At 33.9% G+C, this 25,605-nt stretch overlaps 1 protein-coding gene across 1 annotated transcript in view; it reads right to left on the minus strand.

Moving 5' to 3' along the window:
* Positions 1–2,121: 2,121 nt before the first annotated feature.
* Positions 2,122–25,605, minus strand: part of MAPK9 (mitogen-activated protein kinase 9) — a 39,650-nt gene continuing 16,166 nt past the window's right edge. The window contains 12 exon segments of the mRNA XM_032210168.1: positions 2,122–9,388; positions 10,755–10,826; positions 11,260–11,323; positions 11,933–12,057; positions 12,623–12,805; positions 16,070–16,141; positions 17,281–17,421; positions 17,424–17,445; positions 19,226–19,364; positions 20,318–20,376; positions 21,768–21,897; positions 23,572–23,742. Coding sequence (XP_032066059.1) covers positions 9,246–9,388; positions 10,755–10,826; positions 11,260–11,323; positions 11,933–12,057; positions 12,623–12,805; positions 16,070–16,141; positions 17,281–17,421; positions 17,424–17,445; positions 19,226–19,364; positions 20,318–20,376; positions 21,768–21,897; positions 23,572–23,693 — 1,272 coding nt within the window. The 5' untranslated portion in view covers positions 23,694–23,742 and the 3' untranslated portion in view covers positions 2,122–9,245.

Raw genomic sequence — 25,605 nt, forward strand, 5'->3', positions numbered from 1 at the left:
ATAATTTGGAACATGTGACTGCAATACTGCTTTAAAATAGTCCCAGTTTTTCAAGATTCCGTGAGACATTGCAAAATGATGTGACTGTTTTAATAAGCCGTAGCAGACCCATTAAACCTGCAGAACCTTTTCTCAGACTTGTGCAGAAACCTGAAAAAGTATAGCAACACTTTACTGTAGAGTGAACATTTTGCAGGTTCTGAAGCACCTTTTTTGAATTATTCTCAAAACATTCCCAATTCTAACAGAATGCTTTAGTCCGCTTTAATTTCTTTAGAAATGGAATAAGGGGCACAAATGTAAATAAAATAGAAAATAATTGTACGATCCCCACCCATTCCAACAATAAAAGATATTTATTTCAAGAGACAAGGATCAGTGAACAAGAGATTGTATGCATATTTCATCAACATTTAATTTTTATAGTGGCTTAAAAATTGAATAGAATTCAATGTGACAAGATTATGGGGGTGGGGGTGGGAATCCAGTTTAAAATGTGACATCCTTGCCAAAAGTTGAGTTTTGTTTAATCCTTTTGAACTTACCAGAATTCACTTTGGTTCCACTTCCCACCAATTATTTCCTGTTGAGAAATCTCACCTAAACATTAAAATATTGTGCATGTTTTACTTACCTGTTTCTATATAAAAGTATAGTGTAGTTTCCCATTATGAGATATACTCTCATGCTCTCTAAGCATGCAAAAGTAGGGTCCTATGAGCAAAGTCATTTCTCTTAATTAAGACAGCAACATTATTAGTACGATAATGGCTCAGAGGTTAAAGATACCAAGCTTCTGAGCTGGAAAGTTGATAGCCTGGGTTTGAGGACAGAGTGCTGCTTTACAGGGTAAGCTCCTGTTACTTGCCTCAGCTCCTGCCCTCCTAACGGTTCAACAGCATGCAAATGCAATTAGATAAACAGGTACCACTTTGGTGAGAAGGCAACAGCATTCCTTGTGCCTCAGCGTAGTCATGCTAATCACATGATCATGGAAATATCTTCAGATAACGCCAGTTCTCTCAACTAAGAAACAAAGATGAGCCCTCTAGAGTTAGATACGACTGGACAGGACAAACCTTTACACCTTTAGGATTTTCTTAACAAGTTTTGTTTGTGCATGTATGTGTGTGAGAGAGGGTGCATACACAGAGACATGTTTAAAGTACACTGTAAATAACGTAATTATATATAGTATTATAGTGCACTATGTTTATATTATAAATACTAATACTGGTGTCTTTAAATCTAACCAGAAAGGTACTCTTAGGTCTCTCTGAAATCAATTTAATCAATGTTTAAGTGCAAATTGATTTGGGGGGGGGGGATAATGAATACTTCACTCACAGAACTTTAAATATATGGATTTTTAAAGTTATTGCTCCACTCTTAGGCCGTAATTCTGAAGTCATAATGAAAAAATGCAAACTTAGTAATTTTCACACTAAAGTTAGTGGAAAATAGATATGCCAAGAAAATTTATTTGTTAACAAATTTATTTGTTAAGTCATGTGACCATGACTTCCTGCAGGCTTTCCCACTGACTTTGCTTGTGAGAAGTCAACAGGGAAATTCAAAAATTGCAATCACATGACATGATGCTGCAATTATGAGTGCTAACACCCAGATCATGATCATGTTACCACAGAAATGCTGCGCTGACGACTAATCAGGCCATCATAAGTTTGATCAGTCACTGAATGTGCAGTTGTTAAATGAGGACCACCTATATGTGCAACTATATATAAATTCTGAAAATAAGGAAATGTTACTTTTATGCACACGTATCTGTAAGAATTGGGGCTATAGTTGTGTTGGACTGCATCGACCTCAACTGTAGTATGCAAAATTTTATAAATGATTTACCAATAAAGACAGGAGCCATGAAGATACTGAGAAGAATTAACATGCTTAATTTTTTTTAAAAAATTACTGGAGTGCAAAAATTGAACAGAAGCATGACATGAACATTAATATTTTAAATAACACAATGTAAATCTTAAACTCATTTTAAACATTTATTTCTTGGTTTTTGAAAGAATTCATTTCTTAATTTTAGAACCAATTAAACTTGGGGTTTAATTAAATGTTACTACTTCCAAGGCATTACTTTATTTTTTAAAAATTGTGTAAGTATTGAAATATAGGACCCAAGCTTATCTACAATATCCACAATGAGTTAGTGGCAGTGAAATTCACAATCAGAATTACAATTATAAAAATAAAATATAATTTTATAATTCAAAAATGAGAATGATTTTTGTACATATAAGGAGTAGATGGCTTGCAATTCTTCAATACAAAGTTCTTATCATGCACAGTGCATATAACATGAGATTTGTTACATAATGGCATTAAAAAAGATTCTAAGCAAATTATTTAAATATTTGGCAAATTTTCATGTCCCAACATATAAAATATGATCTCAGAAGTATACATAATGGAAGAAAGACGTAAAAAATCAGGGAGTCTTCTGAGAAAAATTAACTTGGGGCTCAAGTACTAGACCTGGGAGTCTGTGAAACATACATGAGCTTCAATTAAGTTCTACAAATACATTCATCACCAGGAAGAAATTCCGCTCCAACAGAATTACTAAATTTATATGCCCTGATTAGTTTTATACATCACAACTTCAACCAGCTTTACAGGCACTATTGATTTTAGATTCATAAAATTTAATCAAGGTTCTTAGTATACATTTCTTCACTTCTTGGATTTTGCAGTTCAACTATTATACATAGACCTCATTACTGCAAAATGTATCTGCACTTGGAAAAAAAATATTTGGCCATTTTAGGAATTTATCCAGCAAGTAATTCTCAAACTAAAAGGGTCACCAATTTTTTGGAACTCAGAATCTCTGAGATTCAGACATCATGAACTTAGCAACTTGCAGTACAGCTTAGCACAAATTTGTGGACTGTACACATGAATTTTTCCCCAATTCATGGAGTGCTACATAATGGCCCAAAAAATACAGATCAATACTATTGTATCCTATTACTTTAGCCTTAATCCAACAAACCTTATACTTAATTCCATACATCAAAGGAGCTTTCAAAATAATTTCCCAAGTCCAGCAGTTGACAAGCATCTTGTGAAGCTAACAGAGTTTCAAAAACATATTTGTGATATGACCTGTGATCTGCCATTCAAAAGAAAAAGAGAGTCAAGGCACACTGGGCACATCCAGGCCTAAATTAGAAATATGATCTAAGCCCTTCTCTCTAAATGTATGTTTTTTCTAATTAAAAAAATCATGTAAACATGATGTAACAGCAACAAAAGACTTCAGCATACCGTGTTGCAGAAAAAGTTTTAGATAGAATGGATCAGTGAAGGTGCAGGTGTTAACAGTTTTTAAACCAACTCTGAACCATAATGTAAACAGACACTGAAGTCATCTGAAAAGTAAACATTTGGATGCATAAATATTCCCTTATAATTACATTTAATTAATGTAGTCTGAATTTCTGGCAACTTAATGTAAACTAAAACAGCATTATTCAACTTTCTTTAAGCCTTTGGCACTCATTATTGGAAGCAGCAGGAAGCACTACTGACTTCTGCCTTCACTTTTAAACTGTGCTGCAGTATTAATAAAAGGCCATTTCATCCATTTTTCTAGTAATATACGCTTTTTGCTTCCTTTGTGGCTGCATCATGAAATGTACCTTTTGGCTTTTTTAAAAAAAATGACCTGCAGACACGTGCCTCTCTTCATATAATTTCATCATAAATATGCAAGTTTGTGTAAACTCATTTCCTTAAAGCACTTTCCAAACAATCCAGACTCTAATGTTTTTGAACAAAGAAGGGGGCACATAGAAAAATAACTTGTAAAACCATTCTATCTCTGCAATGCCATTCAGCTACTCAGTATATTTAAAATAATATGTAGAGGACAGAAATTGAACATTTAGTAGCCAATTTGCTTCATTCTCCTTTTTTTCAGGTGAGCAGTTAAGTACAGGAAGTACACACATTATGCCCATTAAAACATTTCACAGTAATGTCAGAGCATGCTATAGTAGACAAGTTCATGACAGGATTTTTACAGAAAGACTTGCACATTTACAAATACACACTTAGTTTCTGGAAAAGTGACACTGAACTGATTTGAACACATCAAACTACAGGTGACTAAACGTATTTAGTAATTATATACTATTTGATCTAAATTAGTTCGAAATGACTCTACTGAAATGTAGGATTCACCATCCTACTTGGAAACATTGAAAACTATCCATGTTACACCCTACTTACATTCTTTTATAGAAAGAAAACCAGCTGTGCAAATGTATGCTTCAGGCTTAGAACTCTGTCCTTATACTTAAAACATTGACTAGTTTTATCTTTTCAACTCAATGAATAAATGTTAGAACAGAGTTATAGCTAGCCTGGTGATGATATAATGCTAGCCAAACATTTGTTAAGATATGGAAAATGGCCATTGAATCATAATGTTCAATTCATTGTTCCTTCCCTATCATACTTGGGAGTTGTCCATGCTTTTCTTAACGAATTAATGTCATATCCATTGCTCAAAAGAATGTTATCAACTGATTTACAACAAGAACATTATCTAGAATAGCAGAAAAGTTTGAATCCACCTTCATTTACCATGTCTTCCAAACAGTTTATATCTATTATAAAGCTGTATGGAACGATATAGAAGAAAAAATCTAGGCTAGTGGGGTTAAATGTTTCTATCACTTAAATTGTATGTGTGTGTGTGTCATTAATGGGGCAGTGATATTTACTATTATTAAGTCTATGACATGATTTTTGCAAAATATGAGAGAAGTAGCTCAATTATAGTATTAATGTTTTATGGCTGCTATAAAAGTTGCATCTACCTATCCCTCTTTATGTATGCATGCAGTGCACTTAACTGGTTGACCCAGTGCAACTACAGTATATGTAGATACAACCACATTTTTCTGTCTCCTCAGATGCATAAAAGAAAAAGCGGTAACATATAATTAGAGCAAATATTGTTCCCTATTAGATGATAATCCACTCATTTACGCTTTACCCTTTCTTTAGCACATTCTCTCCAAATAAGGATTTAGCCAATGATTATTCTCAGTTTAGCTGTAGCCAAGATTCTCACTATTCTAATGCCTTCAGAATTCAGAAACAGCTGAATTGTTTCATAGGATACCACTTTAAAAAAAAAAAGTTTTAAAGTGAGGGAAAATCAAATGAGATTTTTCAAGATGGAAAGCATAGAAATTTGAAGGATAATTAATCTATCTAATCTCAACTGGCCTTAAACTATTATAGTACAAACTTTAAAGTCCTCTGCATTCATACTATAGAAACAATGGATATTTCAATTCTAAACCCCTCTTTTTCTTTTCCAAAAGAGATGATATCCCTATACCAATGCTTAAGAAATAGTTTCCTCTTATTTCAAGAATTGAGTGTGTAAATGCCATTTTTTTTACTACCGCTGAACAATATATTGTAGAGGCAGAGACATTTTTTAAATATTCAGTGTTCCTATAGATGATGAATGCCCATATTTACAAAAAATAGTCCAAAGACAGGATCATTTGCACAGTACTTCTGAAAGTTCAATGCAAACTCTTAAAAGAGTTACATCATGTAACCTTACATTATTTAGTTTTATTTAAACTTACATAATAATTATACTATTTCATAATTTCAAACTGATTAAAGCTCTTTTTGGAAGAAAGTTCTTTTACAGGAACACAAAGGCAAAATCTGTATTATCAAGCATTTCAACTTGACAAGTGAAAAGATGCCCAAATCATCTCTACCTTCCCCAACTCCACTGTGGAATGAGAAAGACTGCAGAGAAATTCTGATCACAGAGAGAACTTCAGCTATACCCCCTAACCCCAAATAATTTTCTATGAATGATGTGGCAGTATATTACATTTGCTGATAATAGAAAAAGCTACGAAAACAAAGGAATTAGCATGAAGTACAAATAGCTGAAGGAATCATGCTACAAAGCCTGAATGTCTCAAGATTGTGTATGTGCCCTCTAGTCTTTCTTGGCAAGTTTTTGGAAGTGGTTTACCACTGCCTGCTTCCTAGGGCTGAGAGTAAATGGCTGGCCCAAGGTCACTCAGCTAGCTTTGTGCTTAAGCTGAGACTAGAACTTATAGTCTCCTGATTTCTAGCCTGGTGCATTAACCATTATACCAACTGGCTTTCTTTATGAAAATCAGCTTGAATTTAAACATTTTAATTATAACTAACTTGCATTTTCTTTTCTTTCCTTCTTTGTCCAGTAACTCCTCCCACCACTGAATCTCTAACCAATTGGCTCCCACTCCTTCTCTTTCTTTCCATTTTTACTGCAGGCATCCCTTCATCTTATTCTATATCCATCATGTTCAATTACTGGCTTCTGCTGGAAAAAAGGGGGAAATACATCTGTGTAGTTGAATGACTGTATGTGGTCAGCAAATGTTGGTATATGAAAATGGAGATGAATTAATATTGTGAATGAGGGACCTAATTTTTACAGGCAATGAGTTTTCATTAGTAGTTATTACTTCAATCAATATATATTTATGTCTTGTCAAACTCCTAACCTTGTCTTCTTTTTGGTTAGATACAGTACCAATTGGGATCTTGATCCCAAGTGAATTTCAGAGTTTAATCTCCCCAGCATAAGAAAAAATATAACTGTGGCTTTATGGTTGTTTGGCAGAATGGGATGAATTCAAAAGCAATCTATCATTTTACAATGTGCTAAATGTGATTGAACACTACTACAGGGGAAAACTGATTATTTTGGGACACAATATTACATTTCAAAATAGATAGCTTTTACAATGAGAAATGCTTTTTCCAAATTTCATGCAGGTAAATCGAATAGGTTTTGTGCAAAAGAAAGGATCAAACAGTTATTTCAAAATAGCTTGGTGGAATGCTTTATGAATTAAGCTTTATTGGATATGGTTAAACACCTTCAGTCTTTCTTTTGTTTCCTATGTTTATTTTAGCAATAAGATTAGCAATAAGATATGTTTCATTTAATTTTACTCATTAATATTGTCTTCTGAAATATCCTACTAGTGCAAATAATAGATTGTGTGTCTATGCATCATATACTTTATATTTATATTCATTTAAGGATAAATATGAACATGGATTATTCTGTTAATTGCTAACATGTAAGCTCTCACGGGCATTTCATGTGATCTCATATCTCAAGTAGAATGTTTAAGGAAAGCAATTAATATGTTCAGTTGCAACTTAGTAATTGAATTTTATCAAGTGATAAAATTGTATGAATATCTTATAGTCAAAAGACCTGATAACAAATTCTATCTGGAGAAATCAGGAGTGTGGGGGCTCATTCTGATAGTGTGTTTTGAAGAACCTATTGCTAAAAAATGTTCTTTCTAAAAACAGTGAATTTATGCTGTGATCCTATATCACACTTATTAAACTTAATAGGACTTATTCCCAGTCATATGCTAGTAAAGTGCTGGTGCCCGAAGAAAAAGGCGGTAATACACAATATGCCTTTCCCAATCTCTTCCAAGGGAATCACCCCTCCTCCAGCTGGAAATCTACAATAACTTGTAACACCTGGCTTTGATTCACAACTTTGTTCCATTCCCCACACCTTCCCTAAAACACAATGCTCATCTGCCAGTCCACCTACATAGTCACATAAATATTTTTCTGTTAAATCAACTTTGCTCATGTTCAAAGCTTGGAAGAAATTGAAGCAAAGCAAATACATTAAGGATTGGGTTTTAAAAAAAAAAACCCCACCCTAACATATTTTGTATGTTACTTATATAACTAAAGTAGTCCTCACATAATGACCATTCAAAATTACAGTTACTGAATGAATCATAATTATAGCACAAAGCTACAGCACCCATGCAATCATGTGATCAAAAGTCAGACATTTGGCAGCCACCTACATTTATGACTGCAGGGTGTCTTGTCAGCAGGGGGAGAAAGAAGATGGTGGAGGTCATGGGCGATGAGGGATAGGCGGCAGTGGTGGAGTGCAAGACAGCCAAAAGAGCCCAGAGAGGTGGGTGAGGAGAGTTGAAGCAGAGAGGAGCGTGGCAGGGCAGTAGGAGTGTGAAGTCCTTGTCTAACACATGCAAGTAAGACTACCAGAACTGCAGTCACGAAGTGGTGGAGCCATGTCATCTTTTGCTTAATGACTGCTTTGCTGACCAATGGAAAGCCCAGTCCCAGTTAGTGTTACAAGGATTACTTCTAATTCTTACCTCTGTGTTTTAGTTCTAAAAATTATTCCTTTCACTTTGTATAATGTATTTCAATTTTTCCCATATGTGAATTTTTGAAAGTAATTATAAGCTATGTAGTGGTCCCTTAAAACATACCAAAAGCAACTAAAGGTAAATCTATTAAGAGGCTCAAAGTTAGTTCCAATATGATGTCAACATCAGATTCTCTATGTTAATACTAGGAAAAGGCAATGGAGATACAGATCCTAAAGTGTTTAGTCACTTCTTAAAAATAGGTGCCAACGTTGCTATTTTAAAAACAAACCCTAACTCTGATAAGTATTAAGACTTATCTTTACTTATCCCATCTACTCTTCAAAGAAAAGCACTGAAATAATACATTCAAAAACACATTTAGATGTAAAATGTGAAGCGAAAATTCACAAAGTTGCTTCTTCTATGAGAAGGAGTACAATATTATTTGGTGATGGAGAGAAAAAGGCCTCAAGAAAAGAGTGCTATATAGAAAAACAATCGCATCTATATTATACAGTATTGAGAATACCAGCAAGATTATTAAGAATGGCATATGACTGCAATTGAATAGTTAAGAAACAGAATATACATTCAATAAGATTTACATCTTCCTTCCTTCCTTCTTTCCTTCCTTCCTTCCCTCTCTCCCTCCCTCCCCTCAAGCACACACATTTGTTTTATAAACATGTTTTTTTAAAAAAAAACAAAACCTGTGAGAATGCCCATGGATTTGTTTGATCTTGTTATTTTAACTGCTCACCTGATATAGATCAAAACAGAAAAGGTTATATTAATGTTTATATTTCATTTGCCTTGAGATACAAAGTTGCTTTCACTCTACAATATTAAGCAGACAGTTTTACTGCAACTGAGTAAAATCACAGGCATTATTTTAGAGGAACATGCGAAACATGAAGTTTTCTATTTGGCTCCATGAACTTACAAGCAATAGAGGCCCAACAGAAGCAAAGATTCTTTGCTAATCTTAATCTTCAAAGCTGATCACCGACATCCTTCAAGTGTTCCTGTCAAAGCATCAAGGCTGCTGTCTGTGTCTGAGGCCAATGTTTGTTCTGTTGACATGGATGAAATGTCGTTGACTGATGATGACTGAGAAGGGCTGGTATTGCTATTCACTGCTGCATCTGTGCTAAGTAAACCAAGCATAAGAAAATCTGAGGCAAGACATGGTTGAAAGCAAAGGTTTTTTATGTGGCATAAAGATATATGCGCACTTAAAAACATATGCATGGAGAAACAATGTCAATTTCAAAAAATTTCCCTTCGAAGGTAGTCTCTAAGGTAACAAAACTGGGCAGAATGTAGGGAAGACACACAGTCAATACAGAAACGCATGCACTTTTAATAAATCTGTTGTGAAAGTTTTTAAAAAATGAATTTTAAAAGAGATTTACTTATTTTTGCAAATTATCCACATCCTGTCAAAAATTAGCCTTTACTGCCCTTGAAATTATTCCTAGCATTACCTTCTTGACCAGGGATGGCATTCACAGTCTTGAATATCTCAGGACTGCCCTTTCACCTGAATCTTCCCAAACCCTCTTTCCATATTTCCTCCTACTAGAAATATAACTAGGAAGCGGGTGTCATCCTCTGATTAGCAGTTTCACAGCATGCAATCCCTGCATATACTGTATAATGCTTCTTTATAGTAAATAAAACTAGAAGAGGCAGATTGTGTGATGTGCAGGATGTGTGGAAAGAACAGATTTCAATTCTATAAGAATAATAACCTTATTCTATAAGGAATGTTGTCAAAGATCTAGTTTCATATTAACAGTTCCATTCTCTATGCTTAATTTTGAGAAGAAAAAACAAAAAGCTGTAGCTATCTACAATGTTGCAAGAAAATCACATTTAGCATCACAAACAGATAATGCCTTTAGTAATGGCATCTGCCAGGATACAGGTATGTGATTTACTGAGGACGAGTAATAGCTTGGATACTAACAGACTTTGCATTTCTGAAAGTGATAGAAATAACTATTTTGATTTGTTTCTGAAAGCTGGATGCAAATTGATATCCATAACACTTAACAGACTCCCTTAGAGTGCAAATCAGGCAGTGTTTTTATTCATCTCCGTCATATATTGCAGTTAAGAGAGATTTCAGTGGTAAACAGAAAGCAAATTATAGCTTCCCATCAAGAGCAATGAATCTGCCCTTTCCCCCCAGGAAACTATTTCTGAATAAACCAGAATTCCCAGTCACCAAGCCTACACCAAGTAAAATTGTTTCAAAAGAGAAATAATGTATCTCTCCATCCATATAAAAGTCTTTAACTCTTTACAGCCTCTTTTTGGTAATCAAAAAGCTATTGTCTGTTGTCCATATGCCTTTTTATCTTGTTTTTAGTCATGTGTGTATATTATCCATTGCAAGATATATAACTTTTTTGATACATATCCTTTGTTAACAACTATGAATAAAACATCCTACCATTAAAAAATTGTAAAAGAAAAAAAAACTATATTACATCAATGACTAACCTGAAGGCTGTTCTTTTACCAAACCATTCTTATTTCTTTCTTCCCAATCCATTACTTCCTTATATATTAACTCTGCATATCAAGAAAAGAATAAATATAAACATAATTTACAATAATACATTTGTTGCTTATATATAATCATCATCATTTTAGCCATTGTCTATCCACTGTAGAATGAAGGCCCCTTCTGCATGTTTCCAACCTATAGAATATGGGCCTGAGCTCTCAGAGTAAGTCTTGCTTGGACAAAATCATTAAGGCTCTAAATTTTATTGCAGATGAAAATGTTTTCATTGCTGATAATGAAAACGACTTATGACATTTAAATTAAAACAACCCAATCTTAACTATCAATATTGATCTAATAGAATATAAATTTGCTTAGTAGGAACAGACACTGATTTACGCACAAGGGTATATTCACTTTATCTTTATTCCAGTTACTTATGGGATATCTGCAAAATATTTTATCAAAGTTCCTTAATATATTGCAAGTTTTACTTACCTTTCCATTCTTCAATGGCATGTTCTCTTTCTTCCAATTGTGCATCATAGATTTGGGGTGGTGGCTACAAACAAAAAAACAGTGCTGCTTTATCTTTTGACAAATACAACTGCAAATATTACAGTTAAAAATGGAACTATTGCTTATGGAGCTGGGAACAGTATTTTGATGCGTTCTTGAGGTAGTGGTAGTGATATGCCTGTATGTTGTCATCTGAACTGGTATCTTATTAAATTTTCAAGTCCAATTCAAGTCTGAAGTGGTGTTTGTCTGAAGTGGTGTAGGGTTTCCTGTCTAAGCAGGGGGTTGGACTAGAAGACCTCCAAGGTCCCTTCCAACTCTGTTATTCTGTTTGTCAGAAGTTTTGGAATTAATAGTTTTTAACAGAGAACTGAAGATTATCTGTAAACTCTCTATATGCAGAACCCCTGGCAAATGACTTATCAATGACTTATCAATGTGAAATGCAAGTGTCAACTATTCTTATTGGTCTTTCCAATATTACAATATTTTAGTGAATTTTAAATTCTTAGCATTAATGCTATCTTCAGATGATTTATCTCTTCCTTATATGTTATGTAAAATGTAGTAAAATGTTAAATTCATGAAGAAGGCAGCAATATTTGTTATTAAGTGTTTTATACATAAAAATAAAAAGACTTGGTATACTTACTGCTTCCGCTTCAGCTGGATCATACCAAACTGTGATATATGGATGTCGCAAAGCTTCATCTACTGAAATTCGTTTGTCTGGATCTACTACTAGCATTTTTGATAGTAAATCTCTAGCTTGACTTGCTAGAAAACAGGAATAAAAAAAAGTCTTGGAATTAAATTTTGATGCAGAAAGATAAAATTCTGTCTATCTAACATGTAAAGGCATCTTCACTGTTACATTTTGTTTATTCTCTTGTTTCTTTATTAATATAGGAATAGAAAGGAAAAAGAAATATCAGAACTTGGGATATTCACAATATCAGATAATGAAACTGATATACTTGTAAATATAATCAGATAATTAAAACCAGATGCCCACAATTTCTTACATCATCTGGTTGAGATGTATCAACTAGAATAAGTAGTGTACTTTTCTTCAACGATTAAACTATCATTCAAAATGCTAAATTTCAGAGTTTAATTTTGGAGCTTGATACCTGGTTTTTCAAAGATTAAACTACTTCATTGGAACGTCAGGCTGATTCAATTGAAAAAATGAAATAATAAATCAACAATCTCTATTATAAAATCAAGTTAGCATGGTAGATTTTGGCTTGTAACCTGACAAATACACATTTCTACAAAAATGTAGCAAAACAGAACCAAAATCCTAGCTCTTTACTGAAACATATACACATAAACTTACTTTTTAGTTTGTCACGATCAGACTCTGATGGAAATATCCAGTCTGGGAATAGTTCTTCAAATTTGATACCTGGATATTTTGGCCTATTTTCTACATAATTCCGTACAGTGGGCTGTAGTTTTTTCATGAAATCTGCTGATGGTGTACCTAATTGTTCAATAACTTTATTCCATTGATCAATATCTGCAGAAGTTTCATTTAGGAAAATAATGTATTTTTTCATCCAACTTTATATTGCAAATATGTAGAACTTTGGAAAAATTAGGTGCTATTTTAAACAGTATCTTTATTTCAGAAAACAGATTCTTACAGAAATTGTGATAACAAAACAAAATCTAAAGAACCATTAATTTGGATGAACAAAGTCCACAAGACTGACTGTGAATAATGCTGCTAAAATTTACAGGGTATATGAACTAGGTTTGTTTTTAGTTTCTGTTTCACTTTGAACCCATGCTCTTCAATAGTATTTCATGATACCTTGAATATTTTTAAAAACATCTGAAAATCAAATAGTTAAAGCAAATCAGATTTACACTCTTTGTCAACATTGAAATACATTTACAAATATTTCCAACCTAACTGCATTTAGTCACAGAATATAGCCTAGTGCTTTGGATGATGAGGGAGATAAAGGATTTTTTTTAACCTCCCAATACCTTTTTCTGCTTTCTAAAAGTAAATGGATGGATATTTCAGGACTGCCATTGCCTACCATGAAAGTCGTTTTGTGTGAGTATCCACAGTCCATTCCAAAATTCCAAATCTACCCCTCTATCTTAAAGGTTTGCCAACTTGATTATAGAGCCTCTCCATTAAACAGCACTGCCCAACTGACATGGAGAGCACAATGGCTTTCATGCACAGTTTAATGCCACTATTTTGGAGAAAACATATTGAGATATGTATCTATTTTTCCATTCTTAATGAGGGGGGGAGGTATGTTCAGTCACACTGACCACCAGGAGGCAGTAGGTGACCAGTTTCATCCTCATTGGGAACTGTCAGACATAAGCAGGCAGATCTTATTTTATGGGATTCAAACCTGCTACTGGGATCAGAATTCATAGCCCATTGCACTTTAGATGACTACATACAAAACATTAGCGTTAAAAGCTAGCCAGGTCCTGTTGATCAGCAGGTTTCAGAAAGAGATGGGTAGCCAGTTAAATTAGCTAGAAAGCTAAAAAGACAGAAAAAAAACATAGACTTTATCAGAATGGTATATATAATCCACCTTCTCTGTTGTTCTTAATATACTATCTATAGAGTAAGATCTGGCTATATACAACTGATTCTCAATAGGAATGAAACCAATTACATATTGCCTTCTGGTAATTAATATATTTCATATATTGTACATCCTTTCTGCTTCTAGTTACCCTAACCATGTGAGAATTTTATAAACATGAGATTGTCAACTGAATTAACATATTACACAGAAGACTCAAAACGAAGGTTCCTTTTGATACATGGTCAAAGAGTCCCCTTGGGGAAGGAGATAGGTGGTTATATAAATTTTATAAACAAAACCTAGTACCATAAAATATGAAAACAATCAGATGCTAAATTATGCAAATAAAGACAGCCTTTTCCCTTTCTAGGTAAATATTTTTATTAAAGGATTTGATCAGTCTGGAACAAAGAATGTGTATGTGTCTGTATAAACATATTTAAAATATACATACAATAATTTTTCATTTTCTTGGCTTACTTCTTCTTACTCTACCCAAGAGTATAAAACAAACACTGTACACTGATCAGTATGAACATAGATATTCACCACTAACATAATTATATCAGATCCTGCAAGGAATCAATAGGACAGGTAAGGAAATCATTACATCAACCAAAGAACCCAACAGGGAAAAAGTATTTAGAAAGTATATTGAAGAAGCATGGCTGTAGAGCAAGACGTATAAAGGGTGGTGGAGGAGGGGAAAATGACACAAATAAACACAATATAGCAGGCTCACGTTATAAAGTTAAAACTTTTCAACAAAAATATGGAAGGAAATTGTTGCATATTTCAAAAGTAATGTGCCTTTCATGCTGGAGATGTGAAGTTACCAAGATGATCTTTCTGAGCTTTTATATTCCAGCCACTGATGTGACTAATCTCATGGCTTGTTCTCTAGGAATTCAAGTTTTTATACTTCTGAAGAATATCAGATTAGAGAATTAATAGCACAGTTATAGTTAAATAGCAGATTCTGCTAGATGACAGGAAGGGGAAAGGGCACAAATCTGGAGTCACTCTTCTGAATTTAGAAGGTGAGAATTGTAACGATATGTTTCCTAGGGCAATATACATTCCTCATTCCCCACACCGACAAATATAACAAAGGCAAAAAAAATTAGTCACATCTCTTTTAATGACATTATTGCACCCTCTACATATGATCCTCTAGATCACCGGTGTCAAACTCGATTGCGTCGCATGACAAAGCTCAACTTTTTTGTCTTTGAGGAGCCGTGGTGGGCGTGGCCTGCACATAATGCATCTGGCTCACAGGCAGGCAGTTTGACAGGTCTGTTCTAGATCAAGAAGGCTAAGTTACAGTCTCCACCTTACAATGTTACCCACTCTTGATCTAAAACACTCACATGTGAAGACCACTGCTTTCTTATCTGTTCCTGTTCAATCATAAACAGAAACAACACTTCTGAAGAAACTGCAATTATTTCTGCAACTTATGTTCAATCCAATACAATTTCAGAAATAAAAAGTACCAACATGGTTAACAGGTTGACAAGATTCTCATAACTAAGATACTTATTGCAAAGAGATTTACTAAGCATGAAAGACACATATATGAAGACAGCAAATATGAAAATCAGCATTAACATGAAATCCACAAGAGACACAGCATTCATGAAGAATTGTGTTAGGTTGGTTATAAGGCTTTAGAGAATAAAAGAATACACAGGGTAGAAATTCAAAAAAATGAAATCAAGCTTCCTCTCTTTTATTGTCTTAATAGGCTAATACATAATCAACCATTAAAAAACCTAAAATTAAGCATTTGTAATTATACTTTTCTAACCTTCATGCCTTCTTTAGGTAAGTAGCAGGATAAGAAGTGACAAGACAAAACCATAGTTGAGTCCATTTCCATCGTGCAGAAAAATGAAAAAAGCAATCAGTTTAAATTTTGAGCAATAGTTTGCAGAATTTTCAGTTTAAATAAATGTGCTGGGTTATTAAAACTGCAAAAATATAAAATTCCTGTAATGGACAATTAATGTTCAAAAACTAAAATTAATGCAATTAATATGAGAATAAAAGTTTAGCTGTTTTGTTAAAACAACAAATTTCACAAATTTGGTTCGTACAAGAAAGAACTGTTCCACTGAGTATATGGGATTAGCATCTTTTATACCCATAAATCAAATAACTTGTTGCTAAATATGAATTAGGATTCAAAGATTATTAGGGAAGGATACGATCAGTGCCTTGGAATATCACACAACCTTTCACCAATTCTCCCATGATGCAACCAACTGACCAGATATCAACTGAAAGTAAAAGTGAAATGATAAAATTATGAAGTGTTGTGAATAAAGCAGAAAACAAAAAACATTTTTACATTTAAAACATAACAATGCATAAAGTAAAACAGCTAACGTGTTTTGGAACAATATGGACAGGAATAATGATCTAATTACAAATTTAAAATACCAGAACACCATTAAAAGTACACAACACACACACAACACATACGTGTCAGGCTTATTTGGAATAATCTGAACGCGCTGAAAGAGCTGCAAAGGATACAATCTCTTCCAGGAAACAGGACCTATGGAGGGACCATTTCGGCCATTATGCACCCAACAGACCAGATATCCACTATTAAATATTAAGTGTAATGGGGATAAAAATTAAACATTTTTAAAAAATCTATACATATATTTCATAAAATAACTGCACAGTGAAAAAGTTATTGACAAATGTATTGCATATATTTGGAAATCAGCCAATAATTTTAAATGCCAAAATACACCCAAAGAATTGAGTTTGGGTTTTCTGCAGATTATATATGGTAATACTTTTTTAAAGTACCCATATATCCTATATACATCTACCGATAAAGCAAACCATTTTATCATTAAATTTCCAATTGCTATGTAGCAATTCAGGAAATCAATTTTATCATTAGTTTTCATTCTATACTCATGAAGATATTGCAGAAAGTTTCTGTCAACTATTATGTATACAGTAATCAAGGACAGAAGTCCCATTTTTACTGTAAGCAATCAGCAGGTACTTCCCATGTAGTGCTGAGAACTAAAGTTGCATAAGTGAGCAGCTGGGTCAAGTGTGGAACTGTTATTCACGAAAACATTATCACCTGTTACTAAAGCTACTTCCTACACTAGGCCAAAGCATGAGATCCACTTAATTTCAAGGGCCTATTTAGTATCGATGGCTGAGTTAGTTATATCACTTGATATTATATTATGCCATCTCCATCTTCAAAAGAAAGACTCCTTCTTGGAACAACCTAGCCAAACTGACTCAGGTGATTTACCTCCCAAGACAAGAAAACTAAGTTACAATCTGAAACCAGTAAGCTTGTGGTATGACAGTGAAAAAATAGAAAAACATAACCATTGATCAAGTACTCCAAATATGTCACTTCTAGTCTGTAACTTACCATTCTCTTTGTATCCCATGCCAAGAATAACTTCTGGTGCTCTATAATATCGTGTTACTACATATGGGGTCATCATGAAATTAGTACATGCTGTTCTTGCAAGTCCAAAGTCAAGGATTTTGAGAGTACAATCTGATTTACTACTATATTGCTCGGTTTTAAATCCTAAGGACAAAAAAATACATCCAGTTAAATGCTGAAAAAGTAGTATAATCCTTAAAAGCCAGCACATTATTAGGCTGCCAAAAATGACAAGCAAAACCTATTGATCAATTAATCACATTGAACAGATGCTGACAGGTGTCATGGATGCTTTCCAGCTGATTGAAAATTCCAATGAACCATGCTCTAAGTTACCTCTATTCAAAAAATTATTTGTAATTGAAACTTTAATCTCATTTTGCCTTGGCTGTGGCATATTTTCAACAGCTGGAAAAGCACTTACACTTTGTAATTTTATCTGGTGTTTATTGCTTACTAATAATACTGACAGCGTAGTCCACATTGAGGAACTCAAAAGTGAACACATTATTTTAAAAATCAATGTAAAAAGGTAGAACATTAAAGTGGGCTATACAGTATTAAATTATTAACCCTAATTCTGAATAAAATATCAGGTAATAGTTAAGAACATGCAGAATTGGGTAGGGATTAATTTAGGAGTGGGGGGAGACACTAAATTTCATCTTAAGAATTGGATGCCTTCAGAGAGATGGCTCCGACACAACTACAATCAAAAAGCATCACCATCTTTTTCTACTTAGTGGATTCCCCTTTTCTGGAAAAGAAAAAAAATAACTTAGAGTGAGGGATTGTAGCAAATCAAAGACAAAAATATCTAGCCATCTGTACATTTCTGTAAGGCTTGGTGATCCCATAATATTAGTATTAAAAATATACAAACATTATGAATTTAAATGCAGGTATCTAACAATATCACGTTTACATTTCAAATATTTCCACTCCAGGGACGTAACAGGAGGCTGGATTACATGTGACAATTAATGGATCCTTACGACACAAGGTGGTGCTGCTTGCCGTGAAGAAGGAGGAAACAGTACAGACTCTCATCAAGAAGCAAATAACTTGGGATAGCTGACGTCGCGACGGTATGACGTGCGATCTTGGTGCTCTGAGATCTCAGTCGCATTTCTGCAGCTGGACGGTCCATTTGGACCTAAACCGTCCCACAGAGACGGTGTTTGAGAAGGGCACCTCCTGCTGATCTCAGGGACGCAAAGTCCCTGAAAGATACAGGAATAGCCTTTTTTTTTTTTCAGCAACAGAAACGCAACTAATGAAGCTGCTGAAGTTGGGACAACTCTGGAATGGGAAGGAAGTGGAAAGAGAAAGTGTGTCGAATTGGTGAGGAAATGTTATTATTAGAGGAAGAGACTACCCAAGGAAAAAAAAATAAGTTAAGATTGAAGACAGAAGACTGTAGGCGGCGAGATTGATCTGCATTGAACTTAGTGTGTTATCCAGTTTCTAATTTTTTTTTTCACGGATGGAACTTTTGCAGGGGCTCCCTATTTTTTAAACTGAATGGATTAATTCTTTCTTCTTCTTTTTTCACTTTTGCTATACCTATGGATTAAAATTTTCCTTTTTTATAATCGTTAATTTGATTGATTGGATTGTTTTTGAACTCGATTTAAGGGTTTTTCTTTCTTTCTTAAGCTTGGAATATAAAGATGATAATAAGAAGGATTATAAGGAGGGTTGTATACTCCGAAAAATACGGTATGTATTTTGATAAAACCATGGCAAGTAAGATTCTTAGTAACAGTGCATCTAAATAATCCATAAAAATTAATGGCATTGTATACACTTTTAATTTTTGCACAGATAGATAAATGAACTAGAGAAAGATTTATAGAAGATATAGACACAACAATGTAAAATAAAAGTCAATTAATAGTGTGATTATAACAGCACTACCTACTCTGTGGATGATACCAGCTGAATGAAGATGTTTGATCCCACACAACATCTGGTATAAAAGATAGGACATTCTTTCATGATCCAGCTCCATATGAATAACTTGGCATAAATTAGCATCCATCAATTCCATAACCAAATACCTGAAATATTTTTTTAAAGTAATTAACATCTATTCTATTTCATGCATACACAGGCCAAGCCATCAGTGTATTTTCTTCAATATAAAATAATTTCAGTACAATAAATGAAATAAAACAGGCTTAAAACTATAGTACAGGTAGCCCTTGCTTAATTAACACTTGGGACCAGCAACTCAATCACTAAATTATGTGGTCACTAATTACATGACCATGATGGATTTCTGAATCATTTCCCATTCAGTTATTAAGCGAGGAAACACATGACCACAACTTGCAATTTTACTCTTGGCTTCTCCAGTGATTTTCCTTATTGGAAACTGGTTGTGAAGCACACAAATTGCAAAAACATGACTGGAAAACACTGACTTAGTAAGTAAGTTGATTGTAAAGTGCGTGAATCTTGATCATATGACTACAGGGATATTGTGATGGTCATAAATGTGATGACTGATTGTACAGTTACTTTTTCAGAAGCATAGTAACATTGAATAAGTTGCTCTGTAGCAGGGGTGTCAAACTCAATTTCATTGAGGGCCACAGCACTTTAATGGGAAAATAAATTGTCTTACTACTATTCTTAGCTGTGCAGTGATATAGACAGTGCAGTGAAGAAATCTGGTATATATGGAAAGACTAAAATATTTCATTTGCCCAGTTTGTGTTAAAGGAATTATTTTCAGTGTTATTGCAACTTGTATCTTTAACAATTAGGTTTGTTTAGTAAAGATTAAAACTACTTGAAGCTTTAACAATTAGTTCTGTTTAGTAAAGATTAAGAATGAACAAATTAGAGAGACAGACAGACACACACACACATATATATACACACACATTTCTCATATTTACTGAAATATCATTAAGGATACATTAAGAAACATCATATGTTCAGCTTATTATTGGTAAAAATGTATATTTCTGTGGGAAACTGAATAAATTAAAAAAAATAAACTTACACATCTTGAAATTCTTCTAATGACTTCTGTGGTGTAAATACATTTAATAGACTAATTATCTGTAAAACCAGAAGTCAGATAGAAATAAAAAAAATTAGCACAACCACAAAATTGCATAATAATGATATAATAATCAGATCATTCAGTAACGGTTAATATGAAGCATTCTGGGAGTGCTAAGATCGAAGAATATACAGTAAAATATAAAGATTCTAAAATACTGTAGTAAAAATGCAGTAACACAGTATAATCAAGTCTATATTAGTTTGGAGAAAGTCACAAAACCATAAAGAGCAGTCAAGATGTTATTGTCTAAACCATTTTAATAAATTTGTAGAATATTGTTGATATTTATGATGCAAGCCAATGAACCATCATTCTACTTTCAGCAATGCTTGGCAAAATTAATATATATGTTAAATAGATTTTTATGAAAAATCTGAACTATTCTTCTAATATAGTAATAGATCTTCTGTGTTTCAACAATATTATCTCAATTTCTTGTATATTGTTTTGTATGGCTGCACTGAGCACATAATTATATCTGAAATTTAACAATTGAAGTATATATTAAAGAAAAAAACCTTCTCAAACAGCTTTCAGAGTGGATTTATTACAAAATAAAACAATAGCTAATGTAAATAAAATTATTTTCAGAACAATAAATTCCATACATTTCTTACTTTATAGAAAGCAATTCCTATGATTATCATAATTCATTAACATTGGTGAAAAGTGTTAATGCAAATTATTAAGATTTACTACATGACATTATCTCAGACTGTAATGACAACTGACAGATACATTTACTCCAAAACTGTAATGTAAATGTTTTCAGATATTCTATTAACACTCAAATCTACTATTATTATGAATCATTAAACTTTTCGGTCCTTTTTTTTTCTGGATACTTTCATGTCAGAGTTAATTCCTAGCAACTGCATAGACAATCCCTGCAGTTTTTCAGGCAAGCTTTCAAAAGTGGTTTGCCATTGTTTGTTTTCTAGAGTTGAGAGAGAATAACTGGCTCAAGCGTTTTATTTTATTAGCCACATATAAAAGCTTATTTGTATAATTCCAAACCTCAGTATTAGCAATCTTTACAGAGGTACAGTAAGCTATATGCTATTAAAAATATTAAAATAAATGAAATTAGCAACAATGTAATTCAAGCTGCTGCGCTAATACATCATATCAGTAATTATATTAAATAAGCCTAATGCAAGAAATGGTTGAAAATTCTCAATAAAAACATACAAATATGTTTTTATTGAGGAATTTAAAAACATACAAATATATTTTTATTGACACTATTGTTAAGTATTTCTCACATTTCCAGATCTCCCTTCTCTCTCCCTCCCTACATATACATACATAACATTATTTGATAGTCATTTGATTTCAATATAAAATACATATTTTTAATATATGCTATATTAAATTTACTCACATTTTTGTGATTTACACACTTTAGCAGCACTAGTTCTCGGTAAGCTCGCTTTGCATGGGTTTGATTCTGGAAAGGGCGACTCAGCTTCTTTACAGCAACATTTATTCCAAGAACAGTATCAAATGCAGCACTGAAACATTGAAGCAGAAACATTCTAGCTCAGGTTCTTCGAAAAAAAGACTAGTATACGCTGAAAGCAATGATAACTTGAGCCAACTAAAATTTGCCAGCCAGCAACCTGTTCTGAGCAGTGCACATAAAACTCCTGCTTTCCCAACAACCAGGATCATGACCATCATACTGTACTGCTAAGATGAATGAATGGGTATAGGAGTAAGGAAAGATAAGATTAGCATCCAGTGTGCATATAAAGGAAATTCTACAGGGGTAGGGAAACAAACAAGCATCAATGCAGTTATTGTAAAATGATTGTCTGGAGCTCCAGAATGAAGCAAGGATTCCCTCCAATGACTACCCCCCCCCCATGTATTTTAAAAGTATACCAAGAACTTTCTGGCAAAGGGTTATACAGTCCCAGATGAGATAGGGATCCTGGATATCCAGCCCCAGAAAAAACCATGTACCCATAGCAACTCTTCAACAATAACATTAAAACAGTGGTAATATATGGCAGATTTTTGAGGCTATTCATTGGTCCATGAATTTCTGCATGGATAACAGCACTGGCATAAACATACAATTATAAGTTACGAATTGTGTAATTGCCAAAGATGTTATACTGTCCCAATGCTAGCTACTTTTCCTCATCTGATCCCTAATATAAATTCATCTACTTTGTTTCTTACCATCTTTAATTTGCTCAAACATCTGTTCCTACAGAGCTATATAAATCATCTGTCTGTTCCTTAAAGTGAATGCTAAGAGTCAGATGCTGGTTTTTGGATGAGTTATTAAAATATAGTCTTTGCTTAATGACCAGTTGCTTAGCAATTGCTCAAAGTTACAATTGATCTCTTCAGAGCTATTGCAGCCTGTTTTCAAAGTACTAACAGTCACACACAGCTCAGTCACATGATCGTATTTTTAGTGCTTGGCAACCAGCTCAAATTTACAACCATTTGTGGGGTCTATGGACCCATGGTTGATTTTCAAGGATTTTTGCTGGTTGCTTGTGTTCACTCCCAGTTTTCAACAAAAAAATCCACTGGAAAACTTGCTTAACTACCATAGCATTCACTTAATAACTGCCGCAAAAAAGGTTGTAAAAACAGTCACAGTCACATGGTGACCTGCTTAAGCCACAACTTAACAATCATAATTCCTGGTTCAATTAGAATTGTAAATTGAGGATTACCTGTACAGTACTGTACAATTTGCATATGTTTATTTTGGTAGCCTCGTAAACATCAGTCGTATTTTCCCATATCCCTTTAGGCTGAATGACTGTCATGGTTGGGGTGGGGGGAGATTGGCACTGGGAAGACCCAGCCACAATTATCTAACAATTTTCTTATATATGAAGTATTTAAAATTTTGGCAATTTTACTACTTTACTGTCCATAAAGGTGGACTGTACTTTAGCAGTTGTTTACATTAGTGTTTGCAAATAAAGGATGAAGACTCTCAAGTCAAGCTTGTTTCCTGAGACTTGATGAACACACTGTAGCAGCTTGCTTGTTAGCAACATCTAACTGTTTTGCCATTGTCAATTGCCAGATTATTTTTGAATAATTTAGCCTACAGTCCTAGGATTCCTTGGGGGCTCCCCATACAAATAACTTTAATAAATGTCTTTGGAATTAACCAAGAAAAGGTAGGTGCTGCTATTTGTTTGCTTACTCACCAAACAATGCCTTGAGCCCCAGAGCCAATAGGTTTCAATTGCTGGTAGCGTTTTAGTACAGTGAATGTTGAATCTGCAACTTGAACACTGTAAAACTGTGTGTCACATTTATTCTCGCTCATGTTGTAGTGTCATGTAATCTCTATCTCAGAATTTGGCAGTTTTCAGGATCTGTGTAAAAAGAATTTTTGAAATGTGAAACGTCTTTTAAGATAGATAAGATAACCTTTGTCACTTTTTACTGTGGCACACATCAAAAATGAAATTCTGTTGCCTGCTCTCAAAGGAAAGTATACATATACCCGTACACATACATAACAGAGATATGAAAACTGAAGAAGCTTCTTGGATGAGAAGCGAAACATCTACAAAGAAAAACCAGAAACTCCAGTTGCTTCTTGAAAAAGCACCTTTGGAATCTCATTTTTTTCTCCTTCTGCTATGTATTCAAAATGGACAGGGAGGTGTGTGTGTGTGTGTGTGTGTGTGTGTAGTATGTGTATATCTGTGTTATGTATGTGTATGGATAGATGTATACTTTCCTTTGAGAGCAAGTTCAGTTGCCTCTTGAAAAAGTACCTTTGATGATCTGAACGACCATGATCTGAACGACTGAGAATCTCCACAGGCAGGAAACTTGAGAGTTCACAAGGTTGATACTATATGGAACGAAACTGTGGCTTAATCTAGTTGTTCTGCTTCAGATACCATGAAGCCTCCTCCCAAAAGATAATGTGGAAAACAGATCATGAAGAGGATGTGTAATGTGCCAGACAATCCTACAGACCTTGCTTAAGCATCGCTTATATGCCATGTCCTGGATAGAAGGGAATGAACTACCAATTATCTTTTCTGCCATCCTCACCATTTTCTGCACAGCCTTCCTGTCCGAAGCAGTAATGCTTCCAAACCAGACAGTAATGCCATATGACAAGATGCTCTCAATTGTTCCTCTACAGAAAGTGGTAAGGACAGGAGAAGGAAGATAAAATTTTCTCATGCGACAGAGAAAATGCAGGGCCCGCTTCACCAGTGTCTCCCTGTTGAGCGACCAAGCTAGCACACTCATTAGCTGCACAAAAAGTTCTAATAATATTCATAAATTTTAAATCCCATATTCTTATCCCAAATCTAGATATTTCTTTGTATTAGAAAATTTTAATATTTTCTAATGATTAACATTCCCCAATACTCTAGGACAGTGGTTCCCAAACTTGGCAATTTTAAGACTTGTGGACTTCAACTCCCAGAATTCTCCAGCTGTCTGGAGAATTCTGGGAGTTGAAGTCCACAAGTCTTAAAGTTGCCAAGTTTGGGAACCACTGCTCTAGGAAGTCAATTTAGGACAGAAACCCAATATTATGAAGAATTTTTATAAGGATAATTTAACAGTACTTTATCACAAATAAAAATGTATTATAAATTAACTGAAAATAAATCTGTACTTCGTTGCTGTTACAACCAACCAGATTTCTGATATTGCTAGGGATCCGCTTGCTATGGCTCCTAAATAAAACTTGTGAAGTTATTGCTTTGGTCTGAAACCATATTTGTCTTGAATTACAGTAAATATTAGCAAATAAATAAATAAAAGCAATTCTATAAACAGCAATACCTTATTGAACTAACCTTTCCTTTTCTGTGCTTTATAAACAATATGTAGCAATAATTAACAGAATTTAAAGTAATCATTACACTAAAGCTCAGATCCAAACTGCCAAAGCATTGTATTAGGGAAATAGAACTGCTAGTATTTTAAAATATTAATTAATGTCTTGCCAGCACACTGTTCCACAAATGTGTTGCCAATCTCTGGATACAATAGTCTGTTTTTTTCTCAATTGATGAATATAGTTACATGAAAAACTGCATGCAAAGATTCTACCTATTTCCACTGTATGGACATGAGCAGTTCCTCTTGTTCTCCTGCATATCTCAGATTTATTCCACAGAATGCAAGAAAGAGGATTGAGAAAACTGATCTGGCAGCAATGTCTGTAAACTTGATGGATGGACACAACTGGATATAAAGGA

This window comes from Thamnophis elegans, chromosome 2, assembly GCF_009769535.1.
Source record: "Thamnophis elegans isolate rThaEle1 chromosome 2, rThaEle1.pri, whole genome shotgun sequence".
Classification (NCBI taxonomy): domain Eukaryota; kingdom Metazoa; phylum Chordata; class Lepidosauria; order Squamata; family Colubridae; genus Thamnophis; species Thamnophis elegans.